The sequence below is a fragment of the Amphiura filiformis genome, chromosome 3 (genome assembly GCF_039555335.1).
Source record: "Amphiura filiformis chromosome 3, Afil_fr2py, whole genome shotgun sequence".
NCBI lineage: Eukaryota > Metazoa > Echinodermata > Ophiuroidea > Amphilepidida > Amphiuridae > Amphiura > Amphiura filiformis.
This window is the reverse complement of record NC_092630.1, coordinates 31,818,292-31,835,359: the sequence shown is the minus strand read 5'-3', so window position 1 is coordinate 31,835,359 and position 17,068 is coordinate 31,818,292. Positions and strand designations below refer to the sequence as shown.

Sequence of the window (17,068 nt, the reverse complement as noted above, 5' to 3'; positions counted from 1 at the left end):
GTTCAATATTATGCTCTATCGTGTCTAATGTTTGTTTTTTTTAAATCTAAAGTCAAGTTAATATTTTCCTTCAATTTCAGTTTTGTGCAGTGAGGGTGAATTTGCTTGTGCTGATGGCCTGACCTGTGTGCCTGAAGAATACCGCTGTGATTACATCAATGACTGTGGAGACAACAGTGATGAAGTTGATGGCTGTGTCTGTGATCCAAGCATTGAGTTCCAATGTGTCAGTGGTGGTTGTGTCAATGCTACTTGGACATGTGATGGTGAACCAGATTGTTTTGATGGCAGTGATGAAAATGGTTGTTCAGAATGTGCTGAAGGAGCTTATCAATGTGCCAATGGCAACTGCATTCCTGAAGAATTTAAATGTGATTATTTCAATGACTGTGAAGACAACAGTGATGAAGTTGATGGCTGTGTGTGTGACCTCTCATTAGAGTTTGAATGTACTGATGGTGGATGCATTAATGGTACTTGGGTTTGTGATGGTGAATCAGATTGTGTTGATGGCAGTGATGAAGCTTCAGATCTCTGTGGTCTACCAACAGCGGAACCAGGTTAGTTGCAATAAGAAATGTAATTAAAGGTTAGAAACATGAAAGAAGTAGTAAAGCTGAAATATGTCCTACGCTGTGTTTGTTAAACCCATAGACAACTGTTACATTTTGAAGAATATTTATTACTCTCTTTTTGAATTTAGTTTTACCATTTCTTTTAATTGTTTTGGAAACTCAATCTTTTGTGAACATTCTCTTCCTGCCAAATATTGGAATGATATTACTTTCTGATATCAAGGTGGAATAAATCAGCTGGCATCAATTTTTTTGTCTGTTTCTATAAATAAAGAAAGTGATCTTTTGTTCAATATTATGCTTGTATCTATCTTATATCTAAAGTATTCCATCTTTTTCTTCAATTTCAGCATTATGCAGTGAAGGAGAATTTGCATGTGCCGATGGCGTGACCTGTGTGCCTGAAGAGTACCGCTGTGATTACATCAATGACTGTGGAGACAACAGTGATGAAGTTGATGGCTGTGTCTGTGATCCAAGCATTGAGTTCCAATGTGTCAGTGGTGGCTGTGTCAATGCTACTTGGACATGTGATGGTGAACCAGATTGTTATGATGGCAGTGATGAAGATGGTTGTGCAGAATGTGCTGAAGGAGCTTATCAATGTGCCAATGGCAACTGCATTCCTGAAGAATGGAGATGTGATTATTTCAATGATTGTGAAGACAACAGTGATGAAGTTAATGGCTGTGTCTGTGACCTATCATTAGAGTTTGAATGTACTGATGGTGGATGCATCAATGGTACTTGGGTTTGTGATGGTGAATCAGATTGTGTTGATGGCAATGATGAAGCTTCAGATCTCTGTGGTCTACCAACAGAGGAACCAGGTTAGTTGTAATAAGGGGTGTAATAAATGTTAGCAACATGAGAGAAGTAACAAAGCTGAAATATGCCCTACTCAGTGTCTTTTAAACCCATAGACAACTTTTACATTTTGATGCATTTTATACTCTCCTTTTGAATTTAGTTTTCCTATTTCTTTTAATTGTTTTGGAAAGTCAAGAAATCTTTTATGAACATTTTTCCTACCGAATATGGAATGATATTACTTTTTGATATCATGGTGGAATAAATCAGCTGGCATCCAAATATTTTTTCTCTCTTCCTGTAAATTAATACAGTAATCTCTTGTTCAATATTATGCTCTATCGTGTCTAATGTTTGTTTTTTTTTAATCTTTAAGTCAAGTTAATATTTTCCTTCAATTTCAGTTTTGTGCAGTGAGGGTGAATTTGCTTGTGCTGATGGCCTGACCTGTGTGCCTGAAGAATACCGCTGTGATTACATCAATGACTGTGGAGACAACAGTGATGAAGTTGATGGCTGTGTCTGTGATCCAAGCATTGAGTTCCAATGTGTCAGTGGTGGTTGTGTCAATGCTACTTGGACATGTGATGGTGAACCAGATTGTTTTGATGGCAGTGATGAAAATGGTTGTTCAGAATGTGCTGAAGGAGCTTATCAATGTGCCAATGGCAACTGCATTCCTGAAGAATTTAAATGTGATTATTTCAATGACTGTGAAGACAACAGTGATGAAGTTGATGGCTGTGTGTGTGACCTCTCATTAGAGTTTGAATGTACTGATGGTGGATGCATTAATGGTACTTGGGTTTGTGATGGTGAATCAGATTGTGTTGATGGCAGTGATGAAGCTTCAGATCTCTGTGGTCTACCAACAGCGGAACCAGGTTAGTTGCAATAAGAAATGTAATTAAAGGTTAGAAACATGAAAGAAGTAGTAAAGCTGAAATATGTCCCACGCTGTGTTTGTTAAACCCATAGACAACTGTTACATTTTGAAGAATATTTATTACTCTCTTTTTGAATTTAGTTTTACCATTTCTTTTAATTGTTTTGGAAACTCAATCTTTTGTGAACATTGTCTTCCTGCCAAATATTGGAATGATATTACTTTCTGATATCAAGGTGGAATAAATCAGCTGGCATCAATTTTTTTGTCTGTTTCTATAAATAAAGAAAGTGATCTTTTGTTCAATATTATGCTTGTATCTATCTTATATCTAAAGTATTCCATCTTTTTCTTCAATTTCAGCATTATGCAGTGAAGGAGAATTTGCATGTGCCGATGGCGTGACCTGTGTGCCTGAAGAGTACCGCTGTGATTACATCAATGACTGTGGAGACAACAGTGATGAAAGTGATGGCTGTGTCTGTGATCCAAGCATTGAGTTCCAATGTGTCAGTGGTGGCTGTGTCAATGCTACTTGGACATGTGATGGTGAACCAGATTGTTATGATGGCAGTGATGAAGATGGTTGTGCAGAATGTGCTGAAGGAGCTTATCAATGTGCCAATGGCAACTGCATTCCTGAAGAATGGAGATGTGATTATTTCAATGATTGTGAAGACAACAGTGATGAAGTTAATGGCTGTGTCTGTGACCTATCATTAGAGTTTGAATGTACTGATGGTGGATGCATCAATGGTACTTGGGTTTGTGATGGTGAATCAGATTGTGTTGATGGCAGTGATGAAGCTTCAGATCTTTGTGGTCTACCAACAGAGGAACCAGGTTAGTTGTAATAAGGGGTGTAATAAATGTTAGCAACATGAGAGAAGTAACAAAGCTGAAATATGCCCTACTCAGTGTCTGTTAAACCCATAGACAACTTTTACATTTTGATGCATTTTATACTCTCCTTTTGAATTTAGTTTTCCTATTTCTTTTAATTGTTTTGGAAAGTCAAGAAATCTTTTATGAACATTTTTCCTACCGAATATGGAATGATATTACTTTTTGATATCATGGTGGAATAAATCAGCTGGCATCAAAAAATTTTTTCTCTCTTCCTGTAAATTAATACAGTAACCTCTTGTTCAATATTATGCTCTATCGTGTCGAATGTTTTTTTTTTTAATCTAAAGTCAAGTTAATATTTTCCTTCAATTTCAGTTTTGTGCAGTGAGGGTGAATTTGCTTGTGCTGATGGCCTGACCTGTGTGCCTGAAGAATACCGCTGTGATTACATCAATGACTGTGGAGACAACAGTGATGAAGTTGATGGCTGTGTCTGTGATCCAAGCATTGAGTTCCAATGTGTCAGTGGTGGCTGTGTCAATGTTACATGGACATGCGATGGTGTTCCAGATTGTTTTGATAGCAGTGATGAAGATGGTTGTGCAGAATGTGCTGAAGGAGCTTATCAATGTGCCAATGGCAACTGCATTCCTGAAGAATGGAGATGTGATTATTTCAATGATTGTGAAGACAACAGTGATGAAGTTGATGGCTGTGTCTGTGACCTATCATTAGAGTTTGAATGTACTGATGGTGGATGCATCAATGGTACTTGGGTTTGTGATGGTGAATCAGATTGTGTTGATGGCAGTGATGAAGCTTCAGATATCTGTGGTCTACCAACAGAGGAACCAGGTTAGTTGTAATAAGGGGTGTAATAAATGTTAGAAACATGAGAGAAGTAGCAAAGCTGAAATATGTCATACTCTGTGTCTGTTAAACCCATAGACAACTGTTATATTTTTAAGAATTTTTATACTCTCCTTTTGAATTTAGTTTTCCTATTTCTTTTAATTGTTTTGGAAAGTCAAGAACTCTTTTGTGTACATTCTTCCTGCCAAATATTGGAATGATATTACTTTTTGATGTCATGGTGGAATAAATCAACTGGCATCTAAATTTTTCTCTATTTCTGCAAATAAAGAAAATGATCTCTTATTCAATATTATGCTCTATCGTGTCTTATTTAAAAACAATCTAAAGTCAAGTTAATATTTTTCTTCAATTTCAGTTTTGTGCACTGAGGGTGAATTTGCATGTGCTGATGGCCTGACCTGTGTGCCTGAAGAGTACCGCTGTGATTACATCAATGACTGCGGAGACAACAGTGATGAAGTTGATGGCTGTGTCTGTGATCCAAACATTGAGTTCCAATGTGTCAGTGGTGGGTGTGTCAATGCTACTTGGACATGTGATGGTGAACCAGATTGTTTTGATGGCAGTGATGAAGATGGTTGTTCAGAATGTGCTGAAGGAGCTTATCAATGTGCCAATGGCAACTGCATTCCTGAAGTGTTCCGGTGTGATTATTTCAATGACTGTGAAGACAACAGTGATGAAGTTGATGGCTGTGTCTGTGATCTATCATTAGAGTTTGAATGTACTGATGGTGGATGCATTAATGGTACTTGGGTTTGTGATGGTGAATCAGATTGTGTTGATGGCAGTGATGAAGCTTCAGATCTCTGTGGTCTACCAACACAGGAACCAGGTTAGTTGCAATAAAGAATGCAATAAATGTTAGAAACATGAAAGAAGTAGCCAAGCTGAAATATGTCATACTCTGTCTGTTAAACCCATAGTCAACTGTTACATTTTGAAGAATTTTTATTACTCTCCTTTTGAATTTAGTTTTCCTATTTTCAATGTTTTGGAAAGTCAAGAAATCTATTGTGAGCATTCTTTCTACCACATTTTGGAATGATACTACTTTTTGATATTATGGTGGAATAAATCAGCTAGCATTGGAATTTTTTACTCTATTCCTTTAAATAAAGAAAGTGATCTCTTGTTCAATATTATGCTCTATCATGTCTATTTTTTTAAACTAATGTCAAGTTAAACTTTTTCTTCAGTTTTGTGCAGTGAAGGTGAATTTGCTTGTGCTGATGGCCTGACCTGTGTGCCTGAAGAGTACCGCTGTGATTACATCAATGACTGTGGAGACAACAGTGATGAAGTTGATGGCTGTGTCTGTGATCCAAACATTGAGTTCCAATGTGTCAGTGGTGGCTGTGTCAATGCTACTTGGACATGTGATGGTGAACCAGATTGTTTTGATGGCAGTGATGAAAATGGTTGTTTACAATGTGCTGAAGGAGCTTATCAATGTGCCAATGGCAACTGCATTCCTGAAGAATGGAGATGTGATTATTTCAATGATTGTGAAGACAACAATGATGAAGTTGATGGCTGTGTCTGTGACCTATCATTAGAGTTTGAATGTACTGATGGTGGATGCATCAATGGTACTTGGGTTTGTGATGGTGAATCAGATTGTGTTGATGGCAGTGATGAGGCTTCAGATCTCTGTGGTCTACCAACAGAGGAACCAGGTTAGTTGCAATAAGGAATGTAATAAATGTTAGAGACATGAAAGAAGTAGCAAAGCTGAAATATGTCACACTCTGTGTCTGTTAAGGGGGTACTACACCCCTGTGGTAAATTTGTGGCTATTTTTGCATTTTTCTCAAAACATAATAACACACTGGTAATAAAAGTTATGTATATTATTGGGGCAAGGAATCCAATTACTACACTGAAATTTCAGTGACTCAAGACAAGCGGTTCAATATATACAATAGGAAACGAGGTACATCCTAGCGGTACCGTATTTCTAATCATAAATAACAAACCGCTTGTCTTGGGTCAGTGAAATTCCAGTGTAGTAATTGGATTCCTTGCCCCTATGATACACATAACTTTTGTTACCACTGTGTTATTAGTTTTTGAGAAAAATGTAAAAATAGACACAAATTCATCGAAGGGTGTAGTACCCCCTTAAACCCATAGTCAATTGTTACATTTTGAAGAATTTTTATTACTCTTTTTGAATTTAGTTTTACCATTTCTTTTAATTGTTTTGGAAAGTCAAGAAACCTGTTGTTGACATTCTTCCTGCCAAATATTGGAATGCTATTACTTTCTGATATCAAGGTGGAATAAATCAGCTGGCATCGATTTTTTTCTCTGTTTCTATAAATAAAGAAAGTGATCTCTTGTTCAATATTATGCTTGTATCTATCTTATATCTAAAGTATTCTATCTTTTTCTTCAATTTCAGCATTATGCATTGAAGGAGAATTTACATGTGCTGATGGCCTGACCTGTGTTCCTGAAGAGTACCGCTGTGATTACATCAATGACTGTGGAGACAACAGTGATGAAGTTGATGGCTGTGTCTGTGATCCAAGCATTGAGTTCCAATGTGTCAGTGGTGGGTGTGTCAATGCTACTTGGACATGTGATGGTGAATCAGATTGTTTTGATGGCAGTGATGAAGATGGTTGTTCAGAATGTGCTGAAGGAGCTTATCAATGTGCCAATGGCAACTGTATTCCTGAAGAATTTAGATGTGATTATATCAATGACTGTGAAGACAACAGTGATGAAGTTGATGGCTGTGTGTGTGATCTATCATTAGAGTTTGAATGTACTGATGGTGGATGCATTAATGGTACTTGGGTTTGTGATGGTGAATCAGATTGTGTTGATGGCAGTGATGAGGCTTCAGATCTCTGTGGTCTACCAACAGAGGAACCAGGTTAGTTGCAATAAGGAATGTAATAAACATGAGAGAAGTAGCAAAGCTGAAATATGTCATACTCTGTGTCTGTTAAACCCATAGACAACTTTTATATTTTGAAGAATTTTTATTACTCTCCTTTTGAATTTAGTTTTTTTTGTTTTTAATGTTTTTGGAAAGTCAAGAAATCTATTGTAAGCATTCTTCCCACCACGTTTTGGAATGATACTACTTTTTGATATTATGGTGGAATAAATTCGCTAGCATTGGAATTTTTTACTCTATTTCTGTAAATAAAGAAAGTGATCTCTTGTTCAATATTATGCTCTATCATGTCTATTTTTTAAACTAAAGTCAAGTTAAACTTTTTCTTCAGTTTTGTGCAGTGAAGGTGAATTTGCTTGTGCTGATGGCCTGACCTGTGTGCCTGAAGAGTACCGCTGCGATTACATCAATGACTGTGGAGATAACAGTGATGAAGTTGATGGCTGTGTCTGTGATCCAAGCATTGAGTTCAAATGTGTCAGTGGTGGGTGCGTCAATGCTACTTGGACATGTGATGGTGAACCAGATTGTTCTGATGGCAGTGATGAAGATGGTTGTGCAGAATGTGCTGAAGGAACTTATCAATGTGCCAATGGCAACTGCATTCCTGAAGAATTTAGATGTGATTATATCAATGATTGTGAAGACAACAGTGATGAAGTTGATGGCTGTGTGTGTGACCTATCATTAGAGTTTGAATGTACTGATGGTGGATGCATTAATGGTACTTGGGTTTGTGATGGTGAATCAGATTGTGTTGATGGCAGTGATGAGGCTTCAGATCTCTGTGGTCTACCAACAGAGGAACCAGGTTAGTTGTAATAAGGGGTGTAATAAATGTTAGAAACATGAGAGAAGTAGCAAAGCTGAAATATGTCCTACTCTGTGTCTGTTAAACCCATAGACAACTTTTACATATTGAAGAAATTTTCTCCTTTTGAATTTAGTTTTCTTATTTCTTTTAATTGTTTTGGAAAGTCAAGAACTCTTTTGTGAACATTCTTCCTACCAAATATGGAATGATATTACTTTTTGATATCGTGGTGGAATAAATCAGCTGGCATCAAAAACTTTTTCTCTATTCCTTTAAATTAAGAAACTGATCTCTTGTTCAATATTATGCTCTATTGTGTCTAATGTTTTTTTAAAAATCTAAAGTCAAGTTAATATTTTCCTTCAATTTCAGTTTTGTGCAGTGAAGGTGAATTTGCATGTGCTGATGGCCTGACCTGTGTGCCTGAAGAGTACCGCTGTGATTACATCAATGACTGTGGAGACAACAGTGATGAGGTTGATGGCTGTGTCTGTGATCCAAGCATTGAGTTCCAATGTGTCAGTGGTGGCTGTGTCAATGTTACATGGACATGCGATGGTGAACCAGATTGTTTTGATGGCAGTGATGAAGATGGTTGTGCAGAATGTGCTGAAGGAGCTTATCAATGTGCAAATGGCAACTGCATTCCTGAAGTGTTCGCTGTGATTATTTCAATGATTGTGAAGACAACAGTGATGAAGTTGATGGCTGTGTGTGTGACCTATCATTAGAGTTTGAATGTACTGATGGTGGATGCATCAATGGTACTTGGGTTTGTGATGGTGAATCAGATTGTGTTGATGGCAGTGATGAAGCTTCAGATCTTTGTGGTCTACCAACAGAGGAACCAGGTTAGTAGAAATAAATGTAATAAATGTTAGAGACATGAAAGAAGTAGCAAAGCTGAAATATGTCATACTCTGTGTCTGTTAAACCCATAGTCAAATGTTACATTTTAAAGAATTTTTATTACTCTCCTTTTGAATTTAGTTTTCCCATTTTCAATGTTTTTGGAAAGTCAAGAAATCTATTGTGAGCATTCTTCCTACCACATTTTGGAATGATACTACTTTTTGATATTATGGTGGAATAAATCAGCTGGCATTGGAATTTTTTACTCTATTCCTGTAAATAAAGAAAGTGATCTCTTGTTCAATATTATGCTCTATCGTGTCTATTTTTTAAACTAAAGTCGAGTTAAACTTTTTCTTCAGTTTTGTGCAGTGAAGATGAATTTGCTTGTGCTGATGGCCTGACCTGTGTGCCTGAAGAGTACCGTTGTGATTACATCAATGACTGTGGAGACAACAGTGATGAAGATGATGGCTGTGTCTGTGATCCAAGCATTGAGTTCCAATGTGTCAGTGGTGGCTGTGTCAATGCTACTTGGACATGTGATGGTGAACCAGATTGTTTTGATGGCAGTGATGAAGATGGTTGTGCAGAATGTGCTGAAGGAGCTTATCAATGTGCCAATGGCAACTGCATTCCTGAAGTGTTCCGCTGTGATTATTTCAATGACTGTGAAGACAACAGTGATGAAGTTGATGGTTGTGTGTGTGACCTATCATTAGAGTTTGAATGTACTGATGGTGGATGCATCAATGGTACTTGGGTTTGTGATGGTGAATCAGATTGTGTTGATGGCAGTGATGAAGCATCAGATCTTTGTGGTCAACCAACACAGGAACCAGGTGAGAAATAATTATAATTTAGATTATTTATAATAAGGCACCTGTTCAAAGCATATGTTGAATACATGAATAAAAGGAAAGAAGAGATAGGAGGAGTCAATAAGATTGATTAGATTGAAGGAAGACCAGAAATGACAGGAGACTAATGGATGGAATAAGAGAAGATACTGATTATAAAATGTTTATATAATTAGTATAGTATCATACAGTATACTCTGTTAAATTTTGTTATGTTGGTGTTAATTGATGATTGATTGAAGTTTTGGTAAAGTTATCTATATCATTATCAAAATAAATGAGCTCATTTGCATATTTTACCAATTATTACTGAAGTCACATGTAACACTTGTCACATATTTCCTTTCAGGAACCACTGTGACACCGCTTGCAGAAACCACTACCAAACCATTTGTTGGAACAACTGGTACACCATCTCGTAAGTTTATCTGAGTGTGACTATCTTAAATCAAAGGAGGTATTAATTATTTCAATAGCGAGCAATTTCTACTAAAATCAAAGTATTACCATCAGATTATAATTCTAGCTATCATAGTGTAACATTAGTGGTAAATTTCTCTTCAGTTGACCATCAGCACATCAAAAATATTAGCTCTGTAGAATGTTGCTACCATTTACTTTAACACAAAATTACTACGGTTGATACATGCCTAGTTTTGTAACACTATTTTAGTATTACAATTTTAGTACCAAAAATACAGTATTTGTTCAGAAATTTGCAGGACTTACGTTATTATGTTCAGTAACAATATCATGATATCATTTGTCAATTATTTCTCACATTAGTTGAAAATTAGCTTTTTCATTTGGAACATTTTCATTTGGAACAGACACTTTAAATATCCACTTTTTTCATAGTAAAGTTGTATTTCGTCGTTGGGCAGGAAAAACCTATGTGTTATTGGCCCCTGAACATATTTAACGCAAAACATCCTATGTAATGTACCCTCTTGGCAGTTTTGTTTTAAACATGTTCAGGGGCCAATAACACAAGAGGTTTTTCCTGCCCAATGATGGTTGCTATTCTTAGTCTTCTATCACAAACATGTACTAAATCTGATCTTATATTGATGTTATACAGCATGTGGTCGTAACCAATTCCTTTGTAACAGTGGAGAATGCATCACAAGCCGGTTTGTGTGTGACGTATATATAGATTGCCAGGATGGCAGTGATGAACTGAACTGTAAGTATGACAACAGGACCAATTATAATACCATAATTAAACTAGACCTGCAAATTTAATAACTTCCTTCATTAATGATATTCACAAATATAGGGTGAGGTTTAGGATGTTGCTTAGTCAAAACAATTGACAAGGTAATCAAAATGTGAAACCCTGGAATAGAACCAAGGGCTCCATTGGTGTTTACTCGTCACCCATCTTGGGTGGAAATTTGATGATTCAGCCTCTGGTTTTTTTATTGCATCATCAAACAAAACAAATGGTAGTTAGTATTGCATGATATGACAGACATAGTTTTCAAAACATGATGGAGAAAGAATTTTAAATACTCAAGATGTTGCGGCATGTTGCTGAATTCTTGCAGCCTCTTGTACCAGTTGAAAATAAGTATTTGAAACTCATCTTGAGCTTTATCTGAAAGGTGTAATAATTTCTGTTACATATGACCAGGGACATGCAATGGGCAGGGATACATGATTTGCACTGAAAAAAGTTCCGCGCAATCTCTGCGCAATTCGCTATTTTTTTTCCCGTGCAAATCGCCTATCCCTGCATATGACAATCAGACTGCACTGTAGGAATTAGCATATGCATAGTACATGTATTTGGAGATCAACCAGCTATATCAATATTATATCAATTGTTACAAGAATTTTGGAGTTATGAAATATGTTTGTTTCCTGTTTATCTTTTTAGGTCCATGCGATAATCCAAATGAATTCCGGTGTGTAAATCAGCGTTGTGTTGATGGATATTATCGGTGCGATGGAAACAATGATTGCGGTGACAACAGTGATGAGGATAACTGTAAGTAACATAATACTTCAAGGCGACGAAAAAAAGAAACCCTGTTCTACGGGTGGGCGGACCATTCAAGTAGGGTCGGTCGGTCGGCCTTTTCTTTCTTTTTTTTTTTTTTTTTTTTTTGGAAATGACCCAAAAAAAATCACCAAAATCTGTAAATAATTTGCAATTTGAGAAAATACAAAAAAAAAATTTGTTCCTGAAATTTGGGTTGGCATTCATTTGTATAGAAATATTTTTCCCAATTTGTTCCAAATCTGGGTTGGTCGGTTTCTTTTTTCGTTTGCCTAAAAGGATGCATGTTAACCAGTCTCATTTCTTTTTTGTAAAATGTTTGTGTAATCAGGGAAAATTCTCTCTGGAATAAGCTACTTTCTATCTGCTGTATATGAAAAACTTTAGGTTAACCAGCAATTTGTATTAGTAAGTGAATTAAAAAGTTGATGAAGTGTAAGCTTTGTTACTTACATAGAAATTCTGTACTTGTAGCACTTGTGGGTAAAATGACCAAGTAAATTATTTTTGTAAAATCATTGGTAAATCATTTTGGATACTAATATGGTGAACAGTGGAAATGGCAACTATTGCATAGTTTAAGCAAGTTTTTGCCAATTTTATGCTATGATTTAATAATATAATAAAGTTAGGTTTATCTTTTTAAAAATAAAAATAACATGTTAATAACTGTACACACTGACTCACAATTTCTGCTTTGAAGACTTAAATGTTACTGACTTTGTATTACATTTTTGGGGTTGATCTTTTTTTCCTTCCAAATTGCACTAAAATAATCAACTATGATCCAAAATTGCCTGCATATTACTATTGCACTTGATTTTATAGGCATGTAGTGAACACAAATTGATTCATCACTATTTTTCTGGTACACATTTTTGGCATCTAATTTATCTCTTTATTTCCTCTTCGCAACCAGGTTTGAATATTGACCTTTTCACAAGGTCATCCATTGAGGTGTCGTTCCCAGTCCTACCTGCTGCCGCCTCATATATAATCACAATAGAGAAACCTGGTGGTGAGGAGGACCAGATAGCACTACCTCCGTTTGGAGCAGTAGATGGCATAATCTCATACACAATTGATGACCTGGTACTAGGAGAAAGCTACATAATTACTCTATCTATCTTAGATGGAATGGGCATGGAAAGAGAGATAGCTGTGACAGATTATACTCTGAGAGGTGAGTTAGTGTAGATGTAGCGCAAGGGTTCTCAATATGTGGCCCAAGTGCCAGGTTTGGCACATAGACTTATGGTGATTAGCCCTTGAGCATATAATGTAGAGTAATGATAGGAAAACATTTCTGTCAAATGTTGAGACTTGCAAATCAAGTGATCAGATGTAAATCATTGTTACAAATCAAATTGAATCAAATTAAGTCGATTCAGAAGTGTGTGACAACACATCTATTTTCTTCATTACAAACTTTTACTAATGATGAACCCATCATTTATACTGGTCAATAAATTTATGACATTTTTAATAGTTGCAGCTACAACAACAGTTGCCACAACTACAATTTCAACCTCATCCCCAAGTGCTGGTTCCACTAGTGCAGCTACTACCAGTGCAGCTACTACCAGTGCAGCTACTACCCGTGTAGTTTCAGGTTCAACACCTTCGACCTTTGACTGTGGTGATGACAGTTTCTACTGCCCTATTGGTTATTGTATTCCATCTGTGTGGGTTTGTGATGGATATGATGATTGTCTTGATCTACAAGATGAATCCAACTGTCCTGGTAAGTGTTAAATGAAGGTTAGGCCAAAAAAAAATTGTTTGTCTCGAAGCTCTCGAGTGGTTTGAAAACAAATGCGAAATGCGATTATTTTTTTTTTATTCCTGACTTGGTATTTTTATGGTATTTTGAGAAAATAATCTGATTTTTGCCAATTTTTTCCGGAATTTTTGTATTTTTTTTTAAATAACAAAAAAATTCTGCATTTCAATCTTTTTTTCAAATCGTGCAATTTTACAAATGCGCACGCGAGCTTTGAGACAAAACCTTTTTTTTGGCCATATATATGCTGTGTAGCCCATTGTATCAAAAAGGACATGCATCCCTACAGCAATGGTGTCAAGATGCTGTTAATTGTAGTGGTGTGCACAGGATTTCATAAGTGAGGGTCATATGCTGCATTTTCTCTAACCTAAGAAAAAAACGAAGCAGTATTTGTGAAGCCATATAGTGATCGCCTTAATGGATGGGATCCAGGAACCTGCCTTAAAAACCTGCTAGGGTCCCTGGATTTGAGCTTTTTAAAATCTTAAAAGTTGCCTATTTTGAGGGGTAAATGGGGTCAATTTTGTATGTAGTTTGGGAATACAACTGCAGGGTAACCAGAGCATTAAAAGATAATGTCGTCTGAATTTTACAAATGACATTTTGGATGCCTCAGTGTTCAATCAGAAAGCAAATCATACAATCCTTTCATTCTGTTATGATTAAAAGCTCAGGCCTCACCTAGGTTTCATTATCATTGAGGTATAGGACTTTTTATTTTTTTGGAGGAGAGCAGGTAGGGCAACTACTTGATTATATTTTTACATGTTCATACTACATACTCTGAAAATTTTAGAAAATTCGCACAAGTCCGTTTAATTTAAATCACATTTTTGTTCCTAAAATGGGGGTTATAGCGCCCTCACCGGGCACTCTCTCCATAGGGCTACATGTAAAGACCAGATATAGGCAAATGGCCCTAAAATAAAAAGCGGACTCGTCTGAATTTCCTCAAATTTTGCATACGATGTAGATTTAACATCTGGAATGATATGCAAGTGATGTCGTTGCTGCTCTTCTAAATTCATTTTTAAAATGTCCGCCCCAGACCAAGGTGCCTCTTTATTCCATTTCCTTTTTTTCTACCCTGTTATTTTTTTCCAAACTCCACCGCACAAAAAAGCACATGTCTGACATTGGCAGATACAAAAATAGCCTAAGTTGCAAATCTCTATAAAATTCTTCATCTTGAACACAGTGAGCTGTGTGTGCATATACCCTTCCATATTCTTGTTAAAAAGCTTGTCCCATAGTTTGATAAAAACATTAAAAGTAAAAAAAAAAAAGTTTTAAAAGAACAAACACATTTCACATTAGATTTTCAACTTGGGAAGGGCTTTGAGACAAACTATTAAGCAGTTTCCAACAGCTAGTTTTGAACTTGTGTAGTTTAATAACTTGTAACAATAATTCTTGTTGATTTCTAAATTTGCAGGAACCTGCAAAGACGACGAGTTTGAATGCAATAGTAATGCCTGTGTGTATCAAGAATGGGTATGTGATGGCTTCCCTGATTGCTGGGATAGCACAGATGAACTAAATTGTCCAGGTGAGATATGTCAACTCATCTACACAAAGTGTCACAGAAAGAGTGAAATAGACAAGCATCTATTATTGATGCATTGGCAATGGAGAACTGTGTGCTATCATTTGCTACCCCCTGGTGGAATGCAATAGGAAGCATTGAACTATATTTCTCATGGTTCTCTTAAAATAGTTCTCTTTAATCTAAAAGTATACTTCATGATCTGCTTTTCTGTGGTGAAAATACATTAGTTATTTCATTTGCCATATGAGTGAATGTTTGTTGATTAATCTACTATGATAAGTTGTACAAATTCTCTAAAATTTGAATTCGGATGTAAATTTTCAGTAAAAAAAGAAACAAAAATACTGTTTAGGCCATAATTCACATTGCCAAGTTTGGCTAACCATGAAAGTAACACTGATACTATAGCAAAACCTTTTCATATCATTACTATTTGAAGAATTTGGGAAAGAACCGCAATCATTTCAGTTTTAGGAAAATGTTTGCAAATTTGAATATTAATACCTTGCTGTCATTTAGGAAAGGTGAATGTGAGCTAAGACATTTAAGTTTTGTTGAGTCAATGGATCATCGGGATGAGAACAAACACATCAGTATACCTCCCATGAATCAGCAATTTTCATAAATTTTTAACATTCAGCCAATCTTGTAATATGTCTTCCATAATTTCTAAGTAGAAATCTTGACTGGAATTCATAGTATTTTTAGGAGTATGCTGTTGGTTGTCACAGGTGCAGCCGGTCTCTGTGTGAGTGGTCGAGCTTTTGTCAGATGTGTCTCTGACTTCATCAGGACATTGGGTCGGTCGTAGATATCAGGTCCTGATGAATTCAGTGACACATCTGACGAACACTCAACCACTCACACAGGGACCGGCTGCACCAGTACTGTGGTAACCGGCAGCATACTTGTAGAAATACTACTTACCCATAATATCTTGATTTCTGTTAAGTTCAATGTGATTGATTCTCATAATTTCTAGTCTGACAACATGTTTTGCATTGTTCTCTTTACAGATGTGTGTACTGATATCTGGGTGCAACCATGTTTAGATATGTTGCCCTACTCCCAGGCTCATTTCCCCAACTCTATAGTACCAGCAGATCTCCAAGCCATTCGCTTATTTATTGCCTTGGTAAATGAATTTGGATGTGCTCATCCTGATGCTGAATTCTTCTGGTGTGGAACACTGTTCCCAGAGTGTGGAGATAATAGGAGAATGCCATGTCGTGGACTATGTGAGGATGTTACATCTGCATGTATGATCACTCCAGAGTTTCAGAGAAGACTGGAATTGTTGAATCTTAGCTACAATGTGAGCTGTAGTGCGTTCCCTGAGGAGGATGGCCAGTGTCTTACAGTTTTGGATAAATTACGTAAGTTTCTGACAATAATTTTTATTTTCTATTCAAGCTGATGTATTTATCCCTGAACAATGTGTATGGAACCGGAAAGAGGTTAAATTGTTTAAAATTATAAACATAATTATGTGCCCTTGAATTTGGGCCGTTAATAGCTTTAATCTTTTCTTTCCTACCAACCTGTTGCTATGTCAGGTAAATGCCACTTAATTGTTTTAAGGGGTAACATTATTACAGGCATCTATGGCTTAAACATGATTTTAAAGTTAAAAAACTTAAAAGGGCATTTCGTGATCCACAGCCTCATCCCCAACTTTTTCAAAAAAGTTGAGATTTTTATACCACTGGAAACCTTTGGCTACATAATGTTTATGTACCAAAAATTTCTTGCAGATTAATTCCTTTAGCAAAAATATTGTCAAATTTGAATTTTGTTTTGGTATACCAGAATGAAATTACAACAGTGACCTATGGAGCAGTGTAATACACATAATCATGCATAACTCGCAAACGCAAAATCGGAATCAACTCAACTTTTGGGAATAAGCTTTTTTGTGGATATCTACTGAAAAATGTCATAAAAAGGGGATGTTAAAATCACAAAATCCTCCTTTAAGTAATCAATGTTGCATAGGCTATTTTATGTTGAAAAATTACTAAATTTTGTGTCAACATTGCTTCTCTATTTTGTATATAAGATGAGAAAGGACCAACTTTATTTCACATTTATAATATTATAAACAACAAACAAATGCAGGAGATGCTCAAGAGTCCTGACGGCCTGAAATGAACACCACCTTTACATTTAGAACAAAATTACACAACATTATAATTTCTTGAAACCTGTTAATATGGACTATGAGTAACAAAATGTAGGAATTACATAATCATTTATAAGGCAAAAATAAACATGTTTGTTTCCTGTATCAGG

At 36.1% G+C, this 17,068-nt stretch overlaps 1 protein-coding gene across 1 annotated transcript in view; it reads left to right on the top strand.

Annotated features, from left to right (window-relative positions):
• Positions 1-17,068, top strand: part of LOC140147193 (uncharacterized) — a 106,251-nt gene that overhangs the window by 62,293 nt on the left and 26,890 nt on the right. The window contains exons 52-67 of the mRNA XM_072168972.1: positions 81-560; positions 926-1,405; positions 1,790-2,269; positions 2,635-3,114; positions 3,496-3,975; positions 6,404-6,883; positions 7,242-7,721; positions 8,097-8,438; positions 8,939-9,418; positions 9,786-9,854; positions 10,518-10,622; positions 11,319-11,429; positions 12,361-12,624; positions 12,931-13,185; positions 14,663-14,776; positions 15,793-16,152. Of these exons, the coding sequence (XP_072025073.1) occupies positions 81-560; positions 926-1,405; positions 1,790-2,269; positions 2,635-3,114; positions 3,496-3,975; positions 6,404-6,883; positions 7,242-7,721; positions 8,097-8,438; positions 8,939-9,418; positions 9,786-9,854; positions 10,518-10,622; positions 11,319-11,429; positions 12,361-12,624; positions 12,931-13,185; positions 14,663-14,776; positions 15,793-16,152 (5,460 nt within the window). The remainder of the gene's footprint in view (positions 1-80; positions 561-925; positions 1,406-1,789; positions 2,270-2,634; positions 3,115-3,495; positions 3,976-6,403; positions 6,884-7,241; positions 7,722-8,096; positions 8,439-8,938; positions 9,419-9,785; positions 9,855-10,517; positions 10,623-11,318; positions 11,430-12,360; positions 12,625-12,930; positions 13,186-14,662; positions 14,777-15,792; positions 16,153-17,068) is intronic.